General features: G+C 44.4%; 1 protein-coding gene across 3 annotated transcripts in view; it reads right to left on the reverse strand.

The window, feature by feature from the left end:
* The window catches only part of LOC106581436 (Golgi integral membrane protein 4), a 28745-nt gene extending 5039 nt beyond the window's left edge, over positions 1-23706 (reverse strand). For 2 of the 3 annotated variants that reach the window (XM_014163499.3, XM_014163496.3), the window contains exons 1-9: positions 22990-23705; positions 7650-7724; positions 7480-7529; positions 7055-7108; positions 6817-6967; positions 6565-6647; positions 5828-5911; positions 827-1048; positions 376-675 (exon numbers count right to left, since the gene is read on the reverse strand). In XM_014163499.3, coding sequence (XP_014018974.1) covers positions 376-675; positions 827-1048; positions 5828-5911; positions 6565-6647; positions 6817-6967; positions 7055-7108; positions 7480-7529; positions 7650-7724; positions 22990-23176 — 1206 coding nt within the window. In that variant the 5' untranslated portion in view covers positions 23177-23705. Of the gene's footprint in view, positions 1-375; positions 676-826; positions 1049-5827; positions 5912-6564; positions 6648-6816; positions 6968-7054; positions 7109-7479; positions 7530-7649; positions 7725-22989 lie in introns of all 3 variants that reach the window. The other variant, XM_014163497.3, reaches the window with a different exon arrangement.
* Positions 23707-24501: the final 795 nt, after the last annotated feature.

Consider the following 24501-nt stretch of genomic DNA (forward strand, 5'->3'; position numbering starts at 1 on the left):
CACTTGTAAATGATGTCTGAGTGTTGGAGTGTGCCCCTAGCTATCCGTACATAAAAAATAAATAAAAATAAAAACACAAAAATTGTGTTTACTGGTCTGCTTAATATAAGTCATTAGAAATTATTCATACTTTTACTTTTGATACTTAAGTACATTTCAATAATTACATTTACTTTTGATACTTAAGTATATTTAAAACCAAATACTTTTAGACAAGTAGTATTTTACTGGGTGACTTTTACTTGAGTCATTTTCTATTAAGGTATCTTTACTTTTACTCAAGTATGACAAGTGGGTACTTTTTCCACTGAGCAGTACTAACGTGGTTCTAAAGACCTTGTGTTAAGCAGTTCTAAGTGTCTAACTAGTTCTTACCTGTTGTGGTTGGCGTCTCTGACGGTTCAGAGCGTTGATGTCAGGCTGGTCGTGTTCTGCCTCCAACCCCTCATCCTCCTGTGGTTGTTCAGATTCCTCCTCCAGCTTCTGAGGCTGCCCCGCCTGCTCCATCTCTTCTTCCGCCAGCTCTCTCCTCCTCTCTGCCTCCCCCTCCGCCAGCTCTCTACTCCTCTCTGCCTCCCCCTCTGTCTCTCCATATCCCTCCTTCTCTGCATGGTGGGACCCGGCAGGCTGAGACTGGAACTCTGGCTTGCCCACCACCTCCTCCTGAAGATGCAACTAGTCAGTAAAATAACAGAGTGGGTTAGAGAGAATGAGTGTGTGTGTGTGTGTGTGTGTGTGTGTGTGTGTGTGTGTGTGTGTGTAACAATGTGTCACAAAATAACATGACAGATTCAAGGATGTGCCAAAAAAGAGCAGCCTCCGCTACCCTAGACTGTGTGTCCGCATGGTCTTCCTCATGGGTGTGTGCTTCTATGTGGGGCTCAGCCAATAAGGCAGCGGCGGGCTGTGGTAGGGGTGGGCCCTGTTCATGGGCCTTGGCCAATAGAGCAGCAGGCTGGGCTTGTTGGTGGGCGGGGTTTTGATCATGTCGAAGGCTGGGCATTCTGATCAGGGTCTCTTTGAGATGCTTAAACTCATCTACCTGGACCTGAGGAGAGACCATCAGACAACCTTCAGACAACCATTAAATAACCATAAGGAAACAGTGAGGTCAGGACATGCAAACAACATTAAGTCAGATTTATTGAAGGGCACTTGCATGAGCAAAGGTTAGCTGAAGGTTAGAAGAGCGTTAGGAGGCAGCCTCCTCAGAACCAGGAAGACAGCATCAAGGAAGCCAGAAGATCAGGGGTCAGGGGTGAGAGGTCCTCTTGCAAGGGGAACAGGCAGCAGACATGCAGAGGGACAGCCCACCTACAGATGGCAAGACATCTGAGTGAAGGACCATTAGCCAGGTCAACATCACCCCCCCCCCCTTTCCAGATTTAAATGGTCCAGTCCTTTTTCTCCCCCTTGTCCAGCAAATGAACTGGACCAGTTAAATAACCCATTTATCAAACATTGCTTTTCTGACAGACAAAGCTGTAGAATTCTTAAATTCTTTCCCTCTCTTTTTCTCTCGCTCCAAAGCAACCCATTATATTTTCCCGCTTGATTAGCTTAAGCATGCTTTTGATGTGCCCCTCAAGCTCAGACACCCCTTAGTGAAGCAACCCACCCGATGCGAAGCCCGTCCTCCCGCTGCCCAAACAGACTGACACTGCCCCTCCAAGAGTCATGCCTTCCTGTCTTCACCAGGATCGCCCCTAAATGGCCACGTTAGAGCCCAACCAGGATCGCCCCTAGATATGTTAGAGCCCAACCAGGATCGCCCCTAGATATGTTAGAGCCCAACCAGGATCGCCCCTAGATATGTTAGAGCCCAACCAGGATCGCCCCTAGATATGTTAGAGCCCAACCAGGATCGCCCCTAGATATGTTAGAGCCCAACCAGGATCGCCCCTAGATATGTTAGAGCCCAACCAGGATCGCCCCTAGATATGTTAGAGCCCAACCAGGATCGCCCCTAGATATGTTAGAGCCCAACCAGGATCGCCCCTAGATATGTTACAGCCCAACCAGGATCGCCCCTAGATATGTTAGAGCCCAACCAGGATCGCCCCTAGATATGTTAGAGCCCAACCAGGATCGCCCCTAGATATGTTAGAGCCCAACCAGGATCGCCCCTAGATATGTTAGAGCCCAACCAGGATCGCCCCTAGATATGTTAGAGCCCAACCAGGATCGCCCCTAGATATGTTAGAGCCCAACCAGGATCGCCCCTAGATATGTTAGAGCCCAACCAGGATCGCCCCTAGATATGTTAGAACCCAACCAGGATCGTCTCTAGATATGTAAGAAACCAGGATCGCCCCTAGATATGTTAGAGCCCAACCAGGATCGTCCCTAGATATGTTAGAACCCAACCAGGATCGCCCCTAGATATGTTAGAGCCCAACCAGGATCGCCCCTAGATATGTTAGAACCCAACCAGGATCGTCTCTAGATATGTAAGAAACCAGGATCGCCCCTAGATATGTTAGAGCCCAACCAGGATCGCCCCTAGATATGTTAGAGCCCAACCAGGATCGCCCCTAGATATGTTAGAACCCAACCAGGATCGCCCCTAGATATGTTAGAACCCAACCAGGATCGCCCCTAGATATGTTAGAACCCAACCAGGATCGCCCCTAGATATGTTAGAACCCAACCAGGATCGCCCCTAGATATGTTAGAACCCAACCAGGATCGCCCCTAGATATGTTAGAGCCCAACCAGGATCGCCCCTAGATATGTTACAGCCCAACCAGGATCGCCCCTAGACATGTTACAGCCCAACCAGGATCGCCCCTAGATATGTTAGAACCCAACCAGGATCGCCCCTAGATATGTTAGAACCCAACCAGGATCGCCCCTAGATATGTTAGAACCCAACCAGGATCGCCCCTAGATATGTTACAGCCCAACCAGGATCGCCCCTAGATATGTTACAGCCCAACCAGGATCGCCCCTAGACATGTTACAGCCCAACCAGGATGGCCCCTAGATATGTTAGAACCCAACCAGGATGGCCCCTAGATATGTTAGAACCCAACCAGGATGGCCCCTAGATATGTTAGAACCCAACCAGGATCGCCCCTAGATATGTTAGAGCCCAACCAGGACCCAACCAGGATCGCCCCTAGATATGTTAGAGCCCAACCAGGATCGCCCCTAGATATGTTAGAGCCCAACCAGGATCGCCCCTAGATATGTTAGAGCCCAACCAGGATCGCCCCTAGATATGTTAGAGCCCAACCAGGATCGCCCCTAGATATGTTAGAGCCCAACCAGGATCGCCCCTAGATATGTTAGAGCCCAACCAGGATCGCCCCTAGATATGTTAGAGCCCAACCAGGATCGCCCCTAGATATGTTAGAACCCAACCAGGATCGTCTCTAGATATGTAAGAAACCAGGATCGCCCCTAGATATGTTAGAGCCCAACCAGGATCGTCCCTAGATATGTTAGAGCCCAACCAGGATCGTCCCTAGATATGTTAGAACCCAACCAGGATCGCCCCTAGATATGTTAGAACCCAACCAGGATCGCCCCTAGATATGTTAGAACCCAACCAGGATCGCCCCTAGATATGTTAGAACCCAACCAGGATCGCCCCTAGATATGTTAGAAACCAGGATCGCCCCTAGATATGTTAGAAACCAGGATCGCCCCTAGATATGTTAGAAACCAGGATCGCCCCTAGATATGTTAGAAACCAGGATCGCCCCTAGATATGTTAGAACCCAACCAGGATCGCCCCTAGATATGTTAGAACCCAACCAGGATCGCCCCTAGATATGTTAGAACCCAACCAGGATCGCCCCTAGATATGTTAGAGCCCAACCAGGATCGCCCCTAGATATGTTACAGCCCAACCAGGATCGCCCCTAGACATGTTACAGCCCAACCAGGATGGCCCCTAGATATGTTAGAACCCAACCAGGATGGCCCCTAGATATGTTAGAACCCAACCAGGATGGCCCCTAGATATGTTAGAACCCAACCAGGATCGCCCCTAGATATGTTAGAGCCCAACCAGGATCGCCCCTAGATATGTTAGAAACCAGGATGGCCCCTAGATATGTTAGAAACCAGGATCGCCCCTAGATATGTTAGAACCCAACCAGGATCGCCCCTAGATATGTTAGAAACCAGGATCGCCCCTAGATATGTTAGAACCCAACCAGGATCGCCTCTAGATATGTTAGAACCCAACCAGGATCGCCCCTAGATATGTTAGAGCCCAACCAGGATCGCCCCTAGATATGTTACAGCCCAACCAGGATCGCCCCTAGATATGGTAGAACCCAACCAGGATCGCCCCTAGATATGTTAGAGCCCAACCAGGATCGCCCCTAGATATGTTAGAGCCCAACCAGGATCGCCCCTAGATATGTTACAGCCCAACCAGGATCGCCCCTAGATATGTTAGAACCCAACCAGGATCGCCCCTAGATATGTTAGAACCCAACCAGGATCGCCCCTAGATATGTTAGAGCCCAACCAGGATCGCCCCTAGATATGTTAGAGCCCAACCAGGATCGCCCCTAGATATGTTAGAGCCCAACCAGGATCGCCCCTAGATATGTTAGAGCCCAACCAGGATCGCCCCTAGATATGTTAGAACCCAACCAGGATCACCCCTAGATATGTTAGAAACCAGGATCGCCCCTAGATATGTTAGAACCCAACCAGGATCGCCCCTAGATATGTTAGAACCCAACCAGGATCGCCCCTAGATATGTTAGAGCCCAACCAGGATCGCCCCTAGATATGTTAGAGCCCAACCAGGATCGCCCCTAGATATGTTAGAGCCCAACCAGGATCGCCCCTAGATATGTTAGAGCCCAACCAGGATCGCCCCTAGATATGTTAGAGCCCAACCAGGATCGCCCCTAGATATGTTAGAGCCCAACCAGGATCGCCCCTAGATATGTTAGAGCCCAACCAGGATCGCCCCTAGATATGTTAGAGCCCAACCAGGATCGCCCCTAGATATGTTAGAGCCCAACCAGGATCGCCCCTAGATATGTTAGTGCCCAACCAGGATCGCCCCTAGATATGTTAGAGCCCAACCAGGATCGCCCCTAGATATGTTACAGCCCAACCAGGATCGCCCCTAGATATGTTAGAACCCAACCAGGATCGCCCCTAGATATGTTAGAGCCCAACCAGGATCGCCCCTAGATATGTTACAGCCCAACCAGGATCGCCCCTAGATATGTTAGAGCCCAACCAGGATCGCCCCTAGATATGTTAGAACCCAACCAGGATCGCCCCTAGATATGTTAGAGCCCAACCAGGATCGCCCCTAGATATGTTACAGCCCAACCAGGATCGCCCCTAGATATGTTACAGCCCAACCAGGATCGCCCCTAGATATGTTAGAGCCCAACCAGGATCGCCCCTAGATATGTTACAGCCCAACCAGGATCGCCCCTAGATATGTTAGAGCCCAACCAGGATCGCCCCTAGATATGTTACAGCCCAACCAGGATCGCCCCTAGATATGTTAGAGCCCAACCAGGATCGCCCCTAGATATGTTAGAGCCCAACCAGGATCGCCCCTAGATATGTTAGAGCCCAACCAGGATCGCCCCTAGATATGTTAGAGCCCAACCAGGATCGCCCCTAGATATGTTAGAACCCAACCAGGATCGCCCCTAGATATGTTACAGCCCAACCAGGATCGCCCCTAGATATGTTACAGCCCAACCAGGATCGCCCCTAGATATGTTACAGCCCAACCAGGATCGCCCCTAGATATGTTAGAACCCAACCAGGATCGCCCCTAGATATGTTAGAAAGAACCATCATATCCCCATGCAGTTCAGTCTCTCCCTACCTGAGCTGCGGCCAGCGCACTCTTGTGGTCCTCTAGCGTCAGTGCAAGTTGATCATGGGCAGCCTTCAAGTCCTTATGTACTATCTGTAATAATAATAATAATAATAATAATAATAAGTTAAGATAAAAAATAACATGATGATGCATCCTCCTAGCTATCCAATGGCCTTAAGAGAGCTTCTTCCATATTTTATATCTATGTTTTTTACATAAACAATTTGAGGTTGACCAAACTCTACTATTACCAGTAGGGCTGAATGACAAGTTATTTTTCAGGTCGGTTTGGTTTCCGTTCAATAAAAAAAAGTAATCTGGGTTTTTGATTATTCTTTTCAACATTAAATGCATATTTAAATAAATGAAATAACAATAATTTGATTTTTTTTTTTTTTTGGTGAACATTCAATTACCAAAACATTTAAAATATTCCATTGTCTCTGTCAGGTCCACATTTGGTAGACATTGTCATGACTGTCCTGTGAGGATCCAAATTGGTCAGATCAGGTATGAAATGAATAACTTCAACCAGACCCCCAGAACTAGGGGGGATTAACAATAACAACTCCCTTCAGCCCAGCATCCCATAGTTATAAAGTTGAATTCTCTCGTAAATGATTCGATTTCTCTCTAGAGAAACGGCACATTTGGCAAAATTAAAAATACATAAATGTAATTCAAGTAATTGAACCGACGTCGGTCAACCCACCCAAACATGAAATGACATTCCCAGGACTCACCCGTGCATCCTGCAACTGGACATGGATGTCCTGGTGAGCTTTCCTCAGCTGCCTGTTCTCCTCTCGCAGATTATACACATTCTCTACAGTAATTACACAAACACATAAACACCATGTACCATACTTATTACAATGTTATTATGCCATTGTATCGTGCCTCAACTCCAAACTGCAACACCGCTCAAAGTCAGGAGAGGGAGACAAAGGCATGCTAGTATTTACTCTAGTCCTCGTGTGTGTCTGTGTGTGCACCTTTGAGTTTGGAGGCTTCCATCTCTTTGGTCTGCTGTAGTTTGTCGAAGCGGACCTTGTGTTCGTTCAAGGCCTTGCCGTGGTCCTCTCCCTGAATCTGATGCTGCTCCTGCAGGTCATAGTGCTGCTTCTTCAGGTCCTCATGCTGCTTCTAAAACAACAAGGACAGAGGGTGGGTGGGTGGGTGTGTGTGTGTGTGTGGGTGGGTGTGGGTGGGTGGGTGGGTGTGACTACTGACCTTCAGCATCTGGTGCTGCCCATGTAAAGAGTTCAATCTGCTGCTGGAGTCCTGCTGTTTAACAAACGACAAACATTTACAATCCCCGTCTCCACTCCTCCTTTAATATCAACAACATTTACAATCCCCGTCTCCACTCCTCCTTTAATATCAACAACATTTACAATCCCCGTCTCCACTCCTCCTTTAATATTATGAATAACATCCCCCAACCAAATCAGAGGCAATTCAGCCCACAGCAGGAAGTGACATCAGTGCCGCTGACCTAATAAAACCATTAGAATACAACTGCTCCTCAGTCTGGAGAGATGTTGGCAGTCAGACAGAATCATTTAACAGTCCCACTAAACAGATGGGAACATTAATGCTGAATTTAACTGCATAACTTTCTATCACGAGTACTAGAGTTGGGGACTAAGGCCTACCTTCTCCTTGTTCAGTGACTGTTGGGCTTCAAGTTTATACACCAGATAATCTGTTGGAGACAAAAGGGGAAGACATGATGGAATCTCCATGGTTGTAAAGAGTGTATAATTGAGGATTAAAGTACTTCATGTAGTAATGTAGATACTATTGGCTGCCTTGTCTCCCTCACCCTCTTTGGCCTTCTTGTGCTCCACACGTTCCTTCTGCAGAGACTTCTCTAGACGCGAGCGATGCTCATACACCACTAAGAAACAGAGAGAAGGGAGGAGAAAGAAAGAGGGAAAGAGAGAGAAAACAGTCTTAATGTGCCAGGATGTTCTCACAGAGCCATCAGGAGTTGAAGCTAAACAGAAAGCTGTCTATGATACAAACATTTAGATTTAATACACACACATAAATGGCTTTGAACAAGCAAACGTATCTTTTCCTGTGTCAATGCGTGAGGGTGTTCTGTATTGGTTCAGAATGTGTATTCTGGCATTGCCATCGTTGATTGATAGTCAGGTGTGATACTCCACAGTATGTTGTCACAGAGCTCCCCCCCACACACACACACACACACACACACACACACACACACACACACACACAAACTCAGCAAAAAAAGAAATTTACCTTTTTCAGGACCCTGTCTTCAAAAGATAATTTGTAAAAATCCAAATAACTTCACAGATCTTCATTGTAAAGGGTTTAAACACTGTTTCCCATGCTTGTTCAAAGAACTATAAACAATTAATGAACATGCACCTGTGGAACGGTCGTTAAGACACTAACAGCTTACAGACGGTAGGCAATTAAGGTCACAGTTATGAAAACTTAGGACACTAAAGAGGCCTTTCTACTGACTCTGAAAAACACCAAAATAAAGATACCCAGGGTCCCTGCTTATCTGCGTGAATGTGCCTTAGGCATGCTGCAAGGAGGCATGAGGACTGCAGATGTGGTCAGGGCAATAAATTGCAATGTCCGTACTGTGAGACGCCTAAGACGGCGCTACAGGGAGACAGGACGGACAGCTGATCATCCTCACAGTGGCAGACCACGTGTAACAACACCTCCACAGGATCGGTACATCCGAACATCACACCTGCGGGACAGGTACAGGATGGCAACAACAACTGCCCGAGTTACACCAAGAACGCACAATCCCTCCATCAGTGCTCAGACTGTCCACAATAGGCTGAGAGAGGCTGGACTGAGGGCTTGTAGGCCTGTTTTAAGGCAGGTCCTCACCAGACATCACCGGCAACAACACTGCCTATGGGCACAAACCCACCGTCGCTGGACCAGACAGGACTGGCAAAAAGTGCTCTTCACTGACGAGTCACGGTTTTGTCTCACCCTGGGTGATGGTCGGATTCGCGTTTATCGTCGAAGGAATGAGTGTTACACCGAGGCCTGTACTCTGGAGCGGGATCGATTTGGAGGTGGAGGGTCCGTCATGGTCTGGGGCAGTGTGTCACAGCATCATCGGACTGAGCTTGTTGTCATTGCAGACAATCTTAAGGCTGTGTGTTACAGGGAAGACATCCTCCTCCCTCATGTGGTACCCTTCCTGCAGGCTCATCCTGACATGACCCTCCAGCATGACAATGCCACCAGCCATACTGCTCGTTCTGTGTGTGATTTCCTGCAAGACTGGAATGTCAGTCTTCTGCCATGACCAGCGAAGAGCCCGGATCTCAATCCCATTGAGCACGTCTGGGACATGTTGGATCGGAGGGTGAGGGCTAGGGCCATTCCCCACAGAAATGTCCAGGAACTTTCAGGTGCCTTGGTGGAAGAGTGGGGTAACATCTCACAGCAAAAACTGGCAAATCTGGTGCAGTCCATGAGGAGGAGATGCACTGCAGTACTTAATGCAGCTGGTGGCCACACCAGATACTGAATTACTTTTTTGACCCCCCCCCCCCTTTGTTCAGGGACACATTATGCCATTTCTGTTAGTCACATATCTGTGGAACTTGTTCAGTTTATGTCTCAGTTATTGAATATTATGTTCATACAAATATTTACACATGTTAAGTTTGCTGAAAATAAACGCAGTTGACAGTGAGAGGATGTTTCTTTTTCTGATGAGTTTATATAACACACATAACCGTTCAAAAGTTTGGGATTACTTAGAAATGTCCTTGTTATTTAAAGAAAAGCACATTTTTGTCCATTAAAATAACTTCAAATTGATCAGAAATACAGTGTAGACATTGTTAATGTTGTAAATGACTATTGTAGCTGGAAACGGCTGATTTATAATGGATTATCTACATAGGTGTACAGAGGCCCATTATCAGCAACCATCACTCCTGTGTTCCAATGGCACGTTGTGTTAGCTAATCCAAGTTTCTATATTTAAAAAGGCATAAGAAAACCCTTCTGCAATTATGTTAGCACAGTTAAAAACTGCTGTTCTGATTAAAGAAGAAATTAAATTGGCCTTCTTTAGACTAGTTGAGTATCTGGAGCATCAGCATTTGTGGGTTTGATTACAGGCTCAAAATGGCCAGAAACAAAGACTTTCTTCTGAAACTCATCAGTCTATTCTTGTTCTGAAAAATGAAGGCGATTCCATGAGAGAAATTGCCAAGAAACTGAAGACCTCGTGCAACGCTGTGCACTACTCCATTCACAAAACTGTGCAAACTGGCTCTAACCAGAATAGAAAGAGTGGGAGGCCCCGGTGTACAACTGAGCAAGAAGACAAGTACATTAGAGTGTCTAGTTTGAGAAACAGACGCCTCACAAGTCCTCAACTGGCAGCTTCATTAAATAGTACCTGCAAAACACCAGTCTCAAAGTCAAAAGTCAAGAGGCGACTCCAGGATGCTGGCCTTCTAGGCAGAGTTCCTCTGTCCAGTGTGTGTGTTCTTTTGCCCATCTTAATTTTTTTTTTTTTTAATCTCTCTGCAACTCTGCTCCAGATACTCAACTAGTCTAAAGGCCAGTTTTATTGGTTCTTTAAATCAGTACAACAGTTTTCAGCTGTGCTAACATAATTGCAAAAGGGTTTTCTAATGATCAAATAGCTATTCCAAGTTTATAAGGTTAACACAACGTGCCATTGGAACACATGAGTGATGGTTGCTGATAATGGGCCTCTACGCCTATGTAGATATTCAATTTTTTTTTTTATCTGCCATTTCCAGCTACAATAGTCATTGACAACATTAACAATGTTTACACTCTATTTCTGATCAATTTGATGTTATTTTAATGGACCAAAAAATAGCTTTTCTTTCAAAAACAAGGACATTTCTAAGTGACCCCAAACTTTTGAACGGTAGTGTGTGTATATAAATATACATATATATAGCAAGAAAGAGAGAGAATTAACCAAAAATCTGAGCAAACTGGAATGCTATTTGGCCGTAAACAATGTGTGGCAGAATACCTGGCCATTGTGTTTCCCCAGACTTTAAAGGGTATTTGAGTGACACCATAAAAACCCAAGGACAATAACCCACCCTACCAGTCCTCCCTGTAATACCACCTGGGAAATCTGAGCAGCAGATTCTACTTTTCCTTACAGATACTGACACATTTCAGTTGAATGCATTAAGTTGTACAACTGACTAAGTATCCCCTTTCCTTATCAGAGTGCCTTTACTGTTATCAGAGTGCCTTTACAGTCGCTTTATTACAATAGGCAGCTTAACAAAGACCTATTGTACATGCATTCAACATCACAGGTTTAAAGTGTGTACGTATTAAACAGAGCAACAGTGCTTCTAACTCCCTTTAATGCTGGGGTTAAATTCCACAACATACATTCTGGGTAGGCTACATCTCAATACGGGCACTGATCTGGACACGAGGGGAGTGGAAGCAATATGGCAGAAGGAAGCCCTACCTGTACTTTCACCTGTCCACTTCTCAGATTAGTGTGGGTGAAGGAAATGAAGAGAGGAAGAAAGGTTAGACTATTGAGAGACACCCATAGACTGGGACCATACCTTTACCAGGGACCAAAACAGAGACATGAGAGAGCAGTCTGAGCTTTATAGCTCCACTGGGTTCATTTCTCAGTGCCAGTGATCTCTCTTAGGTTAGGCCATGCATCTCTGTCTGACAAGCCAGTCGGTGTTCGATAGATTAAGTGAGGGGAAGCCAGGACAGAGTCAAACTGTGAAGCAAAAACTCACACTACTGGGAGACAGAAGAGAGAGGTAGGTGAAGGAGGTAGGGAGAGTAGAGGTAGAGAGAAGGGATAGGAAATTAAGAAAGAGGAAGAGAGGCAGACGAAGGGGAAGAGAGGCAGACGAAGGGGAAGAGAGGCAGACGAAGGGGAAGAGAGGCAGACGAAGGGGAAGAGAGGCAGACGAAGGGGAAGAGAGGCAGACGAAGGGGAAGAGAGGCAGACGAAGGGAAAGAGAGGCAGACGAAGGGGAAGAGAGGCAGACGAAGGGGAAGAGAGGCAGACGAAGGGGAAGAGAGGCAGACGAAGTGGAAGAGAGGCAGACGAAGGGGAAGAGAGACAGACGAAGGGGAAGAGAGGCAGACGAAGGGGAAGAGAGGCTGACGAAGGGGAAGAGAGGCTGACGAAGGGGAAGAGAGGCTGACGAAGGGGAAGAGAGGCTGACGAAGGGGAAGAGAGGCAGACGAAGGGGAAGAGAGGCAGACGAAGGGGAAGAGAGGCAGACGAAGGGGAAGAGAGGCAGACGAAGGGGAAGAGAGGCAGACGAAGGGGAAGAGAGGCAGACGAAGGGGAAGAGAGGCAGACGAAGGGGAAGAGAGGCAGACGAAGGGGAAGAGAGGCAGACGAAGGGGAAGAGAGGCAGACGAAGGGGAAGAGAGGCAGACGAAGGGGAAGAGAGGCAGACGAAGGGGAAGAGAGGCAGACGAAGGGGAAGAGAGGCAGACGAAGGGGAAGAGAGGCAGACGAAGGGGAAGAGAGGCAGACGAAGGGGAAGGGAGCAAGGCAGGGTGGAGAGGGAGAGGCACTGAATCAAGTCTAGAACAACAGTGAGTCAAGTGTTCAAACCCAGAGAAAGCCCTGCTGTACAAGGAACAAACCAAGAGAAAGCCTTGTTGTACCAGGAACAAACAACCGTTTCCTAGGTCTCAATCTCAGCAGCTTCAGGGCATTTCCATGTAAAAGGACCCATGAGCACCAACACGTGAAGTTCATAGGAGGATATCAAACTGGGTGTCAAATGAAAGCTAAGAGTCTATATTTTGGGGAAATTAAAGGCATAGATAAATGTTTCTAAAACGTTCCATCTTAAAAATGAGGCATAAATAAAGGCTTTGATTTTGGGATAAACAGATGGGAAAGGGGTCTTCGACAACATCTACCAGAAAAAGTCTTAAAAGGTTTCAGAAATACATTAAAACAATACTGTTGACATAAAGAACCCTGCCAACTAATAAACACAATATTTGTTTCATTTGTTTTAGATAAATTGTTTACCGTCTGTAAGTCTAAGAAATATTGCCTTGAAATCCCGTTACCAAAAAACCCACATATCTGGAAGATATTTTAACATTTTTCTCCCTCACTTCACAGAAGTAACAAGTAATGGTAGACCTACCGATTAGTTTTAGTGATTTTACTGATATCAATTGTGTTTATTAATTAAGTGATTAAAACTTGTAATTGAGTTACAAAATTGGTAAGTGAATTACTGCAACTGAATTGGCTACAATGGGAAATCATAACCGTCACAAAGCAGTTGGGTCACCTGCTACTATCCTCCCTTCAGTACAGTGAGCACAGTAGAGTACAGTCCAATACAGTAAAGAAAAGTACAGTACAGTACATTGTACTCTACCCTATGCTCTGCTGTATTGTACTGCACTCTACTCAACTGTGCCGCACTGTGATGTCCAAACTTGTGAAACATCCGTAATTATGAATTTCTGTGTAGTACAGATCAGGGACCCATGGTGTAATTCCGTTACCGTAATTCCGTTACCGGGTGTAAATCCACTTCACTTACTGTTGTTTGATAAGCAAAATAGATTTTTTCAAAAGTCAATGTGTCATATCATAGCTGACACCCCATTCTTTCTGCAGACATCTTTTAATCTTAATTCGGAGCAGATATACAAAGAGTTTTTGAAATACGTGGTTGCATAAAAACCTGAGATTTTACCGTACTCCGTCACCAAAGTTCGGGATCGGCACAGACCAATTATGCATACTGGGCAGACTAGATACAACATTTTGAAGAGAAATGCAATGGTTGATTGGATCAGTCTAAAACTTTGCACATACACTGCTGCCTTCTAGTGGCCAAAATCTAAAGTGCGCCAAGAGTCCAAAGTCAGATAATGGCCTTTCTCTTGCCTTTCACAATGGGGAAAAAAAATCAAAATTAAAAAATTCATGTTTTTTTTCTTTGTATTATCTTTTACCAGATCTAATCTTTTACCAGATCTAATGTGTTATATTCTCCTACAATAATTTCACATTACCACAAACTTCAAAGTGTTTCCTTTCAAATGGTATCAAGAATATGCTTATCCTTGCTTCAGGTCCTGAGCTACAGGCAGTTAGATTTGGGTATGTCATTTTAGCAGAACATTTTTAGAAAAGGGTCCAACCTTGTTAAGGGTTTTGTACACCAGCTTCAAACAGCTGAAAATATACTGCTCAAAAAAATAAAGGGAACACTTAAACAACACATCCTAGATCTGAATGAAATAAATAATCTTATTAAATTCTTTTTTCTTTACATAGTTGAATGTGCTGACAACAAAATCACACAAAAATAATCAATGGAAATCCAATTTATTAACCCATGGAGGTCTGGATTTGGAGTCACACTCAAAATTAAAGTGGAAAACCACACTACAGGCTAATCCAACTTTGATGTAATGTCCTTAAAACAAGTCAAAATGAGGCTCAGTAGTGTGTGTGGCCTCCACGTGCCTGTATGACCTCCCTACAATGCCTGGGCATGCTCCTGATGAGGTGGCGGATGGTCTCCTGAGGGATCTCCTCCCAGATCTGGACTAAAGCATCCGCCAACTCCTGGACAGTCTGTGGTGCAACGTGGCGTTGGTGGATGGAGCGAGACGTGATGTCCCAGATGTGCTCAATTGGATTCAGGTCTGGGGAACGGGCGGGCCGGTCCATAGCATCAATGCCTTCCTCTTGCAGGAACTGCTGACACACTCCAGCCACATGAGGTCTAGCATTGTCTTGCATTAGGAGGAACCCAGGGCCAACCGCACCAGCATATGGTCTCACAAGGGGTCTGAGGATCTCATCTCGGTACCTAATGTCAGTCAGGCTACCTCTGGCGAGCACATGGAGGGCTGTGCGGCCCCCCAAAGAAATGCCACCCCACACCATGACTGACCCACCGCCAAACCGGTCATGCTGGAGGATGTTGCAGGCAGCAGAACGTTCTCCACGGCGTATCCAGACTATGTCACGTCTGTCACGTGCTCAGTGTGAACCTGCTTTCATCTGTGAAGAGCACAGGGCGCCAGTGGCGATTTGCCAATCTTGGTGTTCTCTGGCAAATGCCAAACGTCCTGCACGGTGTTGGGCTGTAAGCACAACCCCCACCTGTGGACGTTGGGCCCTCATACCACCCTCATGGAGTCTGTTTCTGACCGTTTGAGCAGACACATGCACATTTGTGGCCTGCTGGAGGTCATTTTGCAGGGCTCTGGCAGTGCTTCTCCTGCTCCTCCTTGCACAAAGGCGGAGGTAGCGGTCCTGCTGCTGGGTTGTTGCCCTCCTACGGCCTCCTCCACGTCTCCTGATGTACTGGCCTGTCTTCTGGTAGCGCCTCCATGCTCTGGACACTACGCTGACAGACACAGCAAACCTTCTTGCCACAGCTCGCATTGATGTGCCATCCTGGATGAGTTGCACTACCTGAGCCACTTGTGTGGGTTGTAGACTCCGTCTCATGCTACCACTAGAGTGAAAGCACCGCCAGCATTCAAACGTGACCAAAACATCAGCCAGGAAGCATAGGAACTGAGAAGTGGTCTGTGGTCCCCACCTGCAGAACCACTCCTTTATTGGGGGTGTCTTGCTAATTGCCTATAATTTCCACCTGTTGTCTATTCCATTTGCACAACAGCATGTGAAATGTATTGTCAATCAGTGTTGCTTCCTAAGTGGACAGTTTGATTTCACAGAAGTGTGATTGACTTGGAGTTACATTGTGTTGTTTAAGTGTTCCCTTTATTTTTTTGAGCAGTGTATTTGTGGATATGGAAAAGACATCACAGTAGTTCAGATGGTACAATGGTTCTCTACACTATGAGTGCTTGTTTTGTCACAAACTGAAATTAGGCAAAGTATTGGAATTTTTGCAAACAGGAAATGGCGGAGCGATTTCTTCATTGTGCAGCTTTAAATTCATTTCGGAAATGTTTTGGTGGAAATTGTTAAAAGTAGTCCTTGTGCATAGAGTTGTATGGTTTGTTAAACTTTGAAATCAATGGTTTTTGTTTGGCATAGATTTTAAAGTGAAAAAGAAAAGAGTAATTCCGTTAAGGTGGAAATTCCCGTCATTTACACTATACCTTAAAACCACACAAAATAACACTATTACCTTTCTACCTGCTAACGGCGCTACTCTGACAGCTCAGTGAGCATGGCAACAGAGCTCCCATAAGAGTGAGTCCCCCAATGGTTAATACAGTCCCTTATGGCAGATAAAGTGTATAGAGAGAGAGAGAGAACAGAAGGCACACTATGGTTAATACAGTCCCTTATGGCAGATAAAGTGTATAGAGAGAACAGAAGACACACTATGGTTAATACAGTCCCTTATGGCAGATAAAGTGTATAGAGAGAGAGAACAGAAGACACACTATGGTTAATACAGTCCCTTATGGCAGATAAAGTGTATAGAGAGAGAGAGAACAGAAGACACACTATGGTTAATACAGTCCCTTATGGCAGATAAAGTGTATAGAGAGAGAGAACAGAAGACACACTATGGTTAATACAGTCCCTTATGGCAGATAAAGTGTATAGAGAGAACAGAAGACACACTATGGTTAATACAGTCCCTTATGGCAGATAAAGTGTATAGAGAGAACAGAAGACACACTATGGTTAATACAGTCCCTTATGGCAGATAAAGTGTATAGAGAGAGAGAACAGAAGACACACTATGGTTAATACAGTCCCTTATGGCAGATAAAGTGTATAGAGAGAACAGAAGACACACTATGGTTAATACAGTCCCTTATGGCAGATAAAGTGTATAGAGAGAACAGAAGACACACTATGGTTAATACAGTCCCTTATGGCAGATAAAGTGTATAGAGAGAACAGAAGACACACTATGGTTAATACAGTCCCTTATGGCAGATAAAGTGTATAGAGAGAGAGAACAGAAGACACACTATGGTTAATACAGTCCCTTATGGCAGATAAAGTGTATAGAGAGAACAGAAGACACACTATGGTTAATACAGTCCCTTAAGGCAGATAAAGTGTATAGAGAGAACAGAAGACACACTATGGTTAATACAGTCCCTTATGGCAGATAAAGTGTATAGAGAGAACAGAAGACACACTATGGTTAATACAGTCCCTTATGGCAGATAAAGTGTATAGAGAGAGAGAACAGAAGGCACACTATGGTTAATACAGTCCCTTATGGCAGATAAAGTGTATAGAGAGAACAGAAGACACACTATGGTTAATACAGTCCCTTATGGCAGATAAAGTGTATAGAGAGAGAGAACAGAAGGCACACTATGGTTAATACAGTCCCTTATGGCAGATAAAGTGTATAGAGAGAACAGAAGACACACTATGGTTAATACAGTCCCTTATGGCAGATAAAGTGTATAGAGAGAGAGAACAGAAGACACACTATGAAGTTGACCTTTGGAGTGAATTGGGCCCAGAGTCAGATCACACACTCCCATAGATCTCTCCCAGAACTCTTGGGCCTCGAGGGGAGGTGTGTGTGGTGGGCTGGGTTCCACCTCCATTGTAATTCTACTCACCTGAGCAACCCTATACAGGTGAGACAGACCAGTAGGGACTGGACCTCTGGTTGGTAGAGCTGGGCTCAGGTCCATCTCTCCAATACTCTCTCAACTGGGCAACCCTATACAGGTGAGATCTGTCTCAATCTTCAGACAGGGCGGCATTCTACAGGTGCAGATGGGACCTGTGTAGTCGGCTACAGGTACGCTACCTTCAATTCCCCTTACTCTAACTACTCACCTGGCTAGGGGAGAAACCAGGTATGCTACCTTCAATTCCCCTTACTCTAACTACTCACCTGGCTAGGGGAGAAACCAGGTAGGCTACCTTCAATTCCCCTTACTCTAACTACTCACCTGGCTAGGGGAGAAACCAGGTACGCTACCTTCAATTCCCCTTACTCTAACTACTCACCTGGCTAGGGGAGAAACCAGGTATGCTACCTTCAATTCCCCTTACTCTAACTACTCACCTGGCTAGGGGAGAAACCAGGTATGCTACCTTCAATTCCCCTTACTCTAACTACTCACCTGGCTAGGGGAGAAACCAGGTATGCTACCTTCAATTCCCCTTACTCTAACTACTCACCTGGCTAGGGGAGAAACCAGGTACGCTACCTTCAATTCCCCTTACTCTAACTACTCACCTGGCTAGGGGAGAAACCAGGTATGCTACCTTCAATTCCCCTTACTCTAACTACTCACCTGGCTAGGGGAGAAACCAGGTATGCTACCTTCAATTCCCCTTACTCTAACTACTCACCTGGCTAGGGGAGAAACCAGGTACGCTACCTTCAATTCCCCTTACTCTAACTACTCACCTGGCTAGGGGAGAAACCAGGTAGGCTACCTTCAATTCCCCTTACTCTAACTACTCACCTGGCTAGGGGAGAAACCAGGTACGCTACCTTCAATTCCCCTTACTCTAACTACTCACCTGGCTAGGGGAGAAACCAGGTACGCTACCTTCAATTCCCCTTACTCTAACTACTCACCTGGCTAGGGGAGAAACCAGGTAGGCTACACCTTCAATTCCCCTTACTCTAACTACTCACCTGGCTAGGGGAGAAACCAGGTATGCTACCTTCAATTCCCCTTACTCTAACTACTCACCTGGCTAGGGGAGAAACCAGGTAGGTGTTGGTCTGAGAGGAAGGGCCTTTAGGACTTCTGGACCCAGTGGTCTTGTCAGGGCTCCTCTCATCTCACAGGGTAAGTTTATCATGATGCCTACATAATGTATAATAACAATTACCTCATCTCTATGTACTATAGCCCTCCTTCAGGTGTCCCTAACTGAGCCGCTCCCTCTCTCCTCCGGGAGACAACGCTACACCTGGGTATACATACCTACCTCCTCCAACACAACTGGTGAAGAGATGACTGAGCATGCAAGATCTCTCTCCTCATGGCAATAATATCCTTCTCTCTCCCACACACACATACAGGAGTGAGTATGTGATACGAGTGAGGGTTGAACATTTAGGACAGTTCCAGGGACAGCCTCAGTGGCCTCTTTCAGTGGGAAATACAAATAAAACACTGGTCCTTATGTTTCACTGTCTAGTGTCTCTACAACATTCACCCTTCTGCTGTTTCATAAGAAAAATCCCATTTCAGATTAGGGCTCCTAATATAATTATGTATTTCTGACTGATAAAAAAAAATCCCTTTGATTGCAACTTAGCTTCTCACTTCAATGCAGTTGTTGTAAAATGTTCCACATGAGTGTGTCTGCTAAATGCCTAGTAGAGAACCTTTAAATAGAGAGCAGTCTACTGAGTACAACTCGTCTACCAGAGCTGTTGGCAGCGGTGAGGCCAGCAAAAACCCTAGTAGGGAACGGCAGTTATTAGCTGCTCTGTTGTTCAAAAGGGGACACCCCCACAGGCTGTGTAACAGTCCATCTGGAAATATACTGTAGGTCACATTAATGCTATCGACAGCAGAGAGTAGATATTGAATGACAGACGAGAACAGAATCGCCACTCCACACCAAAGTGAGGTGGTGACGTTGAGTTAGCCCTGACAGAATGTGAGTGAAGGGCTATCCAATCCATTTCAAATGGTCCATATATTCTTATTCCACTGTCCAACCAGGCATACAGTACATTTCAAACATGGAACAAAAACCATGTGTGTAGCCGAACCTAAATTCTATAACAAAGTATGTGGAAATTGAAGAGTGTCCACGTTGAACTATCTTAGAAAGTACAACTGTACAACCAAACATCAGATTGATGGTTTCATCATCTAAAAGGCCTACTTAGAGAAACTGTCTGTAGAGGGAGTGACCTACGCGTTTAGAACGCTAGCCTAGTGACCAGTCTGACGTTGAGGTGGCAAGTGAGGTTTCCAGAGGTGCAGAGCATGCCTCGGGACACTGAGGCCACCAAGTGTGTGTCCTACTATACAGCCATAAATCCTTTATCAAGAAACTCCTCTCGACCAAACTCAAAATAACCTCTTAGGCCCCGGTACATATTTATGCTAGGCTATAGCCTAGCTTGGGGAATGATGTGTGCTAAACTCAGCTGATGAGTTTAGCATCCAAACAGACAAGTCCACCCACCCTCTCAATTAGAGAGTAAAACCGATTATTGGAGGACCAAAAAAAGCCAATAGCAATTCATTTTTTTAAATTAAATCAACTGATTTTTATATATAATATATATATATATATATATATATAGAGAGAGAACCTTTAAAAAATATATATATATATATATATATAGATAGATATATATATATAATAAATGACAATTACAACAATACTGAATGAACAATGAACACTTATTTTAACTTAATATAATACATAAATAAAATCAATTTAGTCTCAAATAATGAAACATGTTCAATTTGGTAAAAATAATGCAAAAACAAAGTGTTGGAGAAGAAAGTAAAAGTGCAATATGTGCCATGTAAAAAAGCTAACATTTAAGTTCCTTGCTCAGAACATGAGAACATATGAAAGCTGGTGGTTCCTTTTAACATGAGTCTTTAATATTCCCATTTAAGAAGTTTTAGGTTGTAGTTATTATAGGAATTATAGGACTATTTCTCTCTATACAATTTGTATTTCATATACCTTTGACTATTGGATGTTCTTATAGGCACTATAGTACTGCCAGCCTAATCTCGGGAGTTGATAGGCTTGAAGTCATAAACAGCGCTGTGCTTCAAGCATTGCTAAGAGCTGCTGGCAACAGAGGAAAGTGCGGTTTGAATGAATACTTACGAGCCTGCTGCTGCCTACCACCACTCAGTCAGACTGCTCTATCAAATCATAGACTTAATTATAATATAATAAACACACAGAAATACGAGCCTTAGGTCATTAATATGGTCAAATCCGGAAACTATCATTTAGAAAACAAAACGATAATTTTTTCAGTGAAATACAGAACCGTTCCGTATTTTATCTAACGGGTGGCATCCCTAAATCTAAATATTCCTGTTACATTGCACAACCTTCAATATTATGTAATAATTATGTAAAATTCTGGCAAATTAATTATATGGTCTTCACACAGCTCGCAACGAGCCAGGCGACCCAAACTGCTGCATATACCCTGACTCTGCTTACACTGAACGCAAGAGAAGTGACACAATTTCAGGCACCACATTGATTATATGCAAAGCAGGCAGGACAAGTTAGTTAAACTAGTAATATCAACCATGTGTAGTTAACTAGTGATTATGTTAAGATCGATTTTTTTTCTAAGATAAGTTTAATACTAGCTAGCAACTTACCTTGGCTCTTTGCTGCCTGCACACATGTAACAGGTGGTCAGCTTGCCACGCAGTCTCCTCGTGGATTGCAACATAAATCAATCATAATCGGCATCCAAAAATACTGATTACCGATTGTTATAAAAACTTGAAATCGGCCCTAATTAAATCGGCCATTCTGATTAATCGGTCGACCTCTAGTCTCAATACAGTAAGCTGAGCCAGCCAACGCCAACTAAGTCAAAAAGAAGCCATTGCTGTGACAGCGAAAAACTTCCACACTCGCAACATTGTCTTAAAAGCAACTGATACAATTGTATATTTTAGTAAAAGCAGGTATCGGTAAAGAAGAATGCCAAGAAAGTAATTAAAATAAAGTCCTCGAACTCCTCCCTCTCTCCGAGTGGCGACCCGTCATTCTGGGCAGGTGGGGCAGAGACCCATCTGTTTTGAGCCCCACATTGTTAGCTAAAATAAATGTAATAAAAATATATACACTACCGTTCAAAACTTTGGGGGCAATTAGAAAATGTCCTTGTTTTTGAAAGAAACACACTTTTTTTGTCCATTAAAATAACATCAAATTGATCAGAAATACAGTGTAGACATTAATGTTGTAAATTACTATTGTAGCTGGAAATGGCTGATTTTTTATGGAATATCTACATAGGTGTACAGAGGCCCATTATCAGCAACCATCACTCCTGTGTTCCAATGGCACGTTGTGTTAGCTAATCCAAGTTTATTATTTTAAAAGGCTAATTGATCATTAGAAAACCCTTTTGCTATTATGTTAGCACAGCTGAAAACTGTTGTTCTGATTAAAGAAGCAATAAAATTGGCCTTCTTTAGACTAGTTGAGTATCTGGAGCATCAGCATTTGTGGGTTTGATTACAGGCTCAAAATGGCCAGAAACAAAGACTTTCTTCTGAAACTCATCACTCTATTCTTGTTCTGAGAAATGAAGGCTATTCCATGGCGAGAAATTGCCTACCCCGTAGGCCGTCATTGTAAATAAGAATTTGTTCTTAACTGAGTTGCCTAGTTAAATAAAGGTTCAATCTAAAAATGTTTACAAAAATATTCCAGGGAGATATGTATACTGTTGCTAAGAAAGTAATAAGTGTATGTTGTGTAGTAAGCTGTTAGTAGCCCATGTGCATCACCCTAATAATTTGGTCTATTTTCCCCTCTTAATTTCACCTTGTTCTGACTTGGTGGTGCACATGTAGCCTATAACCGGTTTTAGAGAAATGCAATCATCAAATATTGTAAGTGCTTTCATTGTCTGCTTATATGCCCCCTTTATTTATCCAATGGTTCTGACTTGGAGTACAGGGAAAACACTAAGAACGGCCCATGTTCTGAATTCTATCACTGTACATTTCAAAAGTGCTAAACAAAGTTATTGACTTGATTGAAATTTGACTTGACTACATCCATCCTAGCCCGCTCATTAATGTCTCAATCGAAATTACAGATTGCCCCTTATCCGCTTGTCGCCCCCTCATATGCCATAGTTTGTACATCTCAATTGTCATTAGAAACCACATTTGTTTAAACAAGTCAGCCCTATTAATTTTTAAAGACAGTAAATAAGGCTAAAATAACTGTTTCGCTGCCAGACAAGGCTCCGCTGATAGCCAGGTGTAGATGTTGGGACAGCTTTATGTAGGCCCTAACAGTTGGTGTGCACCATGTGTCACCGTTATAGTGTACATAATCTATTCATCAGTGTTGTTTGTTAGTGGCTTTGCTGGCATGCACAGTTTTTGTTTTGTTTGCCCCACCAAGATTTAAAAAATCTAAAATCGCCACTGTTCTCTCTATCTTTGTAAACGTCGGCGGGGAAAACATTTACCTTGAAGCTGCGCCGAGAGCGACTCTTGATGTTGCTGGTACTTGGCAGCCATCGCCTCTGTCCTCTTCAGCTGTTTGTGCATCTCATACGATATCATCCCCCCGTAAATAATCCCGAAAACTACGGTGATTAGAAGGAGAGACTGGAAGATTCTCCGCTGCCTCCGAGAACACACTCCGTTCCCCATGGTTGAATAGCTCCTCTCCCCGCTGCCTGCACAAGCAATCTCCCGGTCACTTCTGTGGAAAGTTCAGCTAAACTTTTTACAGCTAAACGTTTTACTACTACCTCTCAAGACCCGTATCACCTCAGTCGTCCCCAAGCATTATTAGACAGAGGGCGCAGAAACACTTTAGAGTTGGGGGAAGTTTAGTGAAGATGTTGGACTCATTTTAGCCCACAACACGGTGTAGCCACATCCACAAAGGAATCCCAGTTTGTTGTTACTTCTCCTTGGATTTTTGCTTGACTACACTACACACAGCAAACTCTCCGATATTTCATGAGAAGAAGACTTTGTCAATGTGGGTAATGTAGAAACAATGCGCACTACTCTATTCCGAAACAAACCCAGATGGGATTTAACAGTGCAATGCGTTCAGACTTTGCCAAGCCCTGTAACAGAAGTCAAAATCCCGATATTTCCGAGGCCTTACAGCACCTTTAACTTTAGTTACGTGTCACCTAAACAGCGAAGACACCACCCAACAGCAACTACTTTGGAAGTCATTCCCCAATGAAACCCAACTACCCGCCCTCCACGGAATTGACTTTTCTCATTGGTCACGTCAGGGTTCGGTCAAACACTTTTTGGAATGTGTGGGCGGGTGTTGGAGGATTAGAGCAAAGACTTTCTAAACCCAGAGGCGCAACATCACGAGACTTCCGGGAACTCATGCAAAACAAACCAGGCCGGGGTTTGGGGATTGATAAATCAATAAGATAAGTGGGAAAAAAATCTTACTTCACTATTTATTTTCTCGAAATCTAAAGCCAAAACTTAGATTCGAGCCAACCTCTTACGTATTTGAACATGTTGGTACTCCAACCTCGTGAAAGTGACAAACTGATACGTTTTAATAGGAGTTGACGGGCTGCACATGCGCAGTTCGGCCCGTTACGGCACAGTCATTAAAATATATATATATATCACATTTATTTAACCAGCATTGTCGGTTCTATGTGGGTTTGATTCCCACGGGGGGCCAGTACAAAAAAAAAATGCATGAAATGAAATGTATGCATTCACTACTGTAAGTTGCTCTGGATAAGAGCATCTGCTAAATGACTAAAATGTAAATGTTGCGGGTTACCCTAACAAGTTGCCCTACATTATATATATGCATGGTCCAATGTTAAAATAGTTTTAACAAATCATTTTACCAATATGTTATTGGGCTCTTTTCTGGAGGTGGAATTTATATTTTAGCATAATTTTATTTTAATTCATTTTGGAGTAGAATGTCAGTCAGAAAAGTCACCAGAACTGAGCTTCTCTGTCCTTCACCTCAA

Source organism: Salmo salar, chromosome 20 (assembly GCF_965601325.2).
Source record: "Salmo salar chromosome 20, fSalSal1, whole genome shotgun sequence".
NCBI classification, from domain to species: Eukaryota; Metazoa; Chordata; class Actinopteri; order Salmoniformes; family Salmonidae; genus Salmo; species Salmo salar.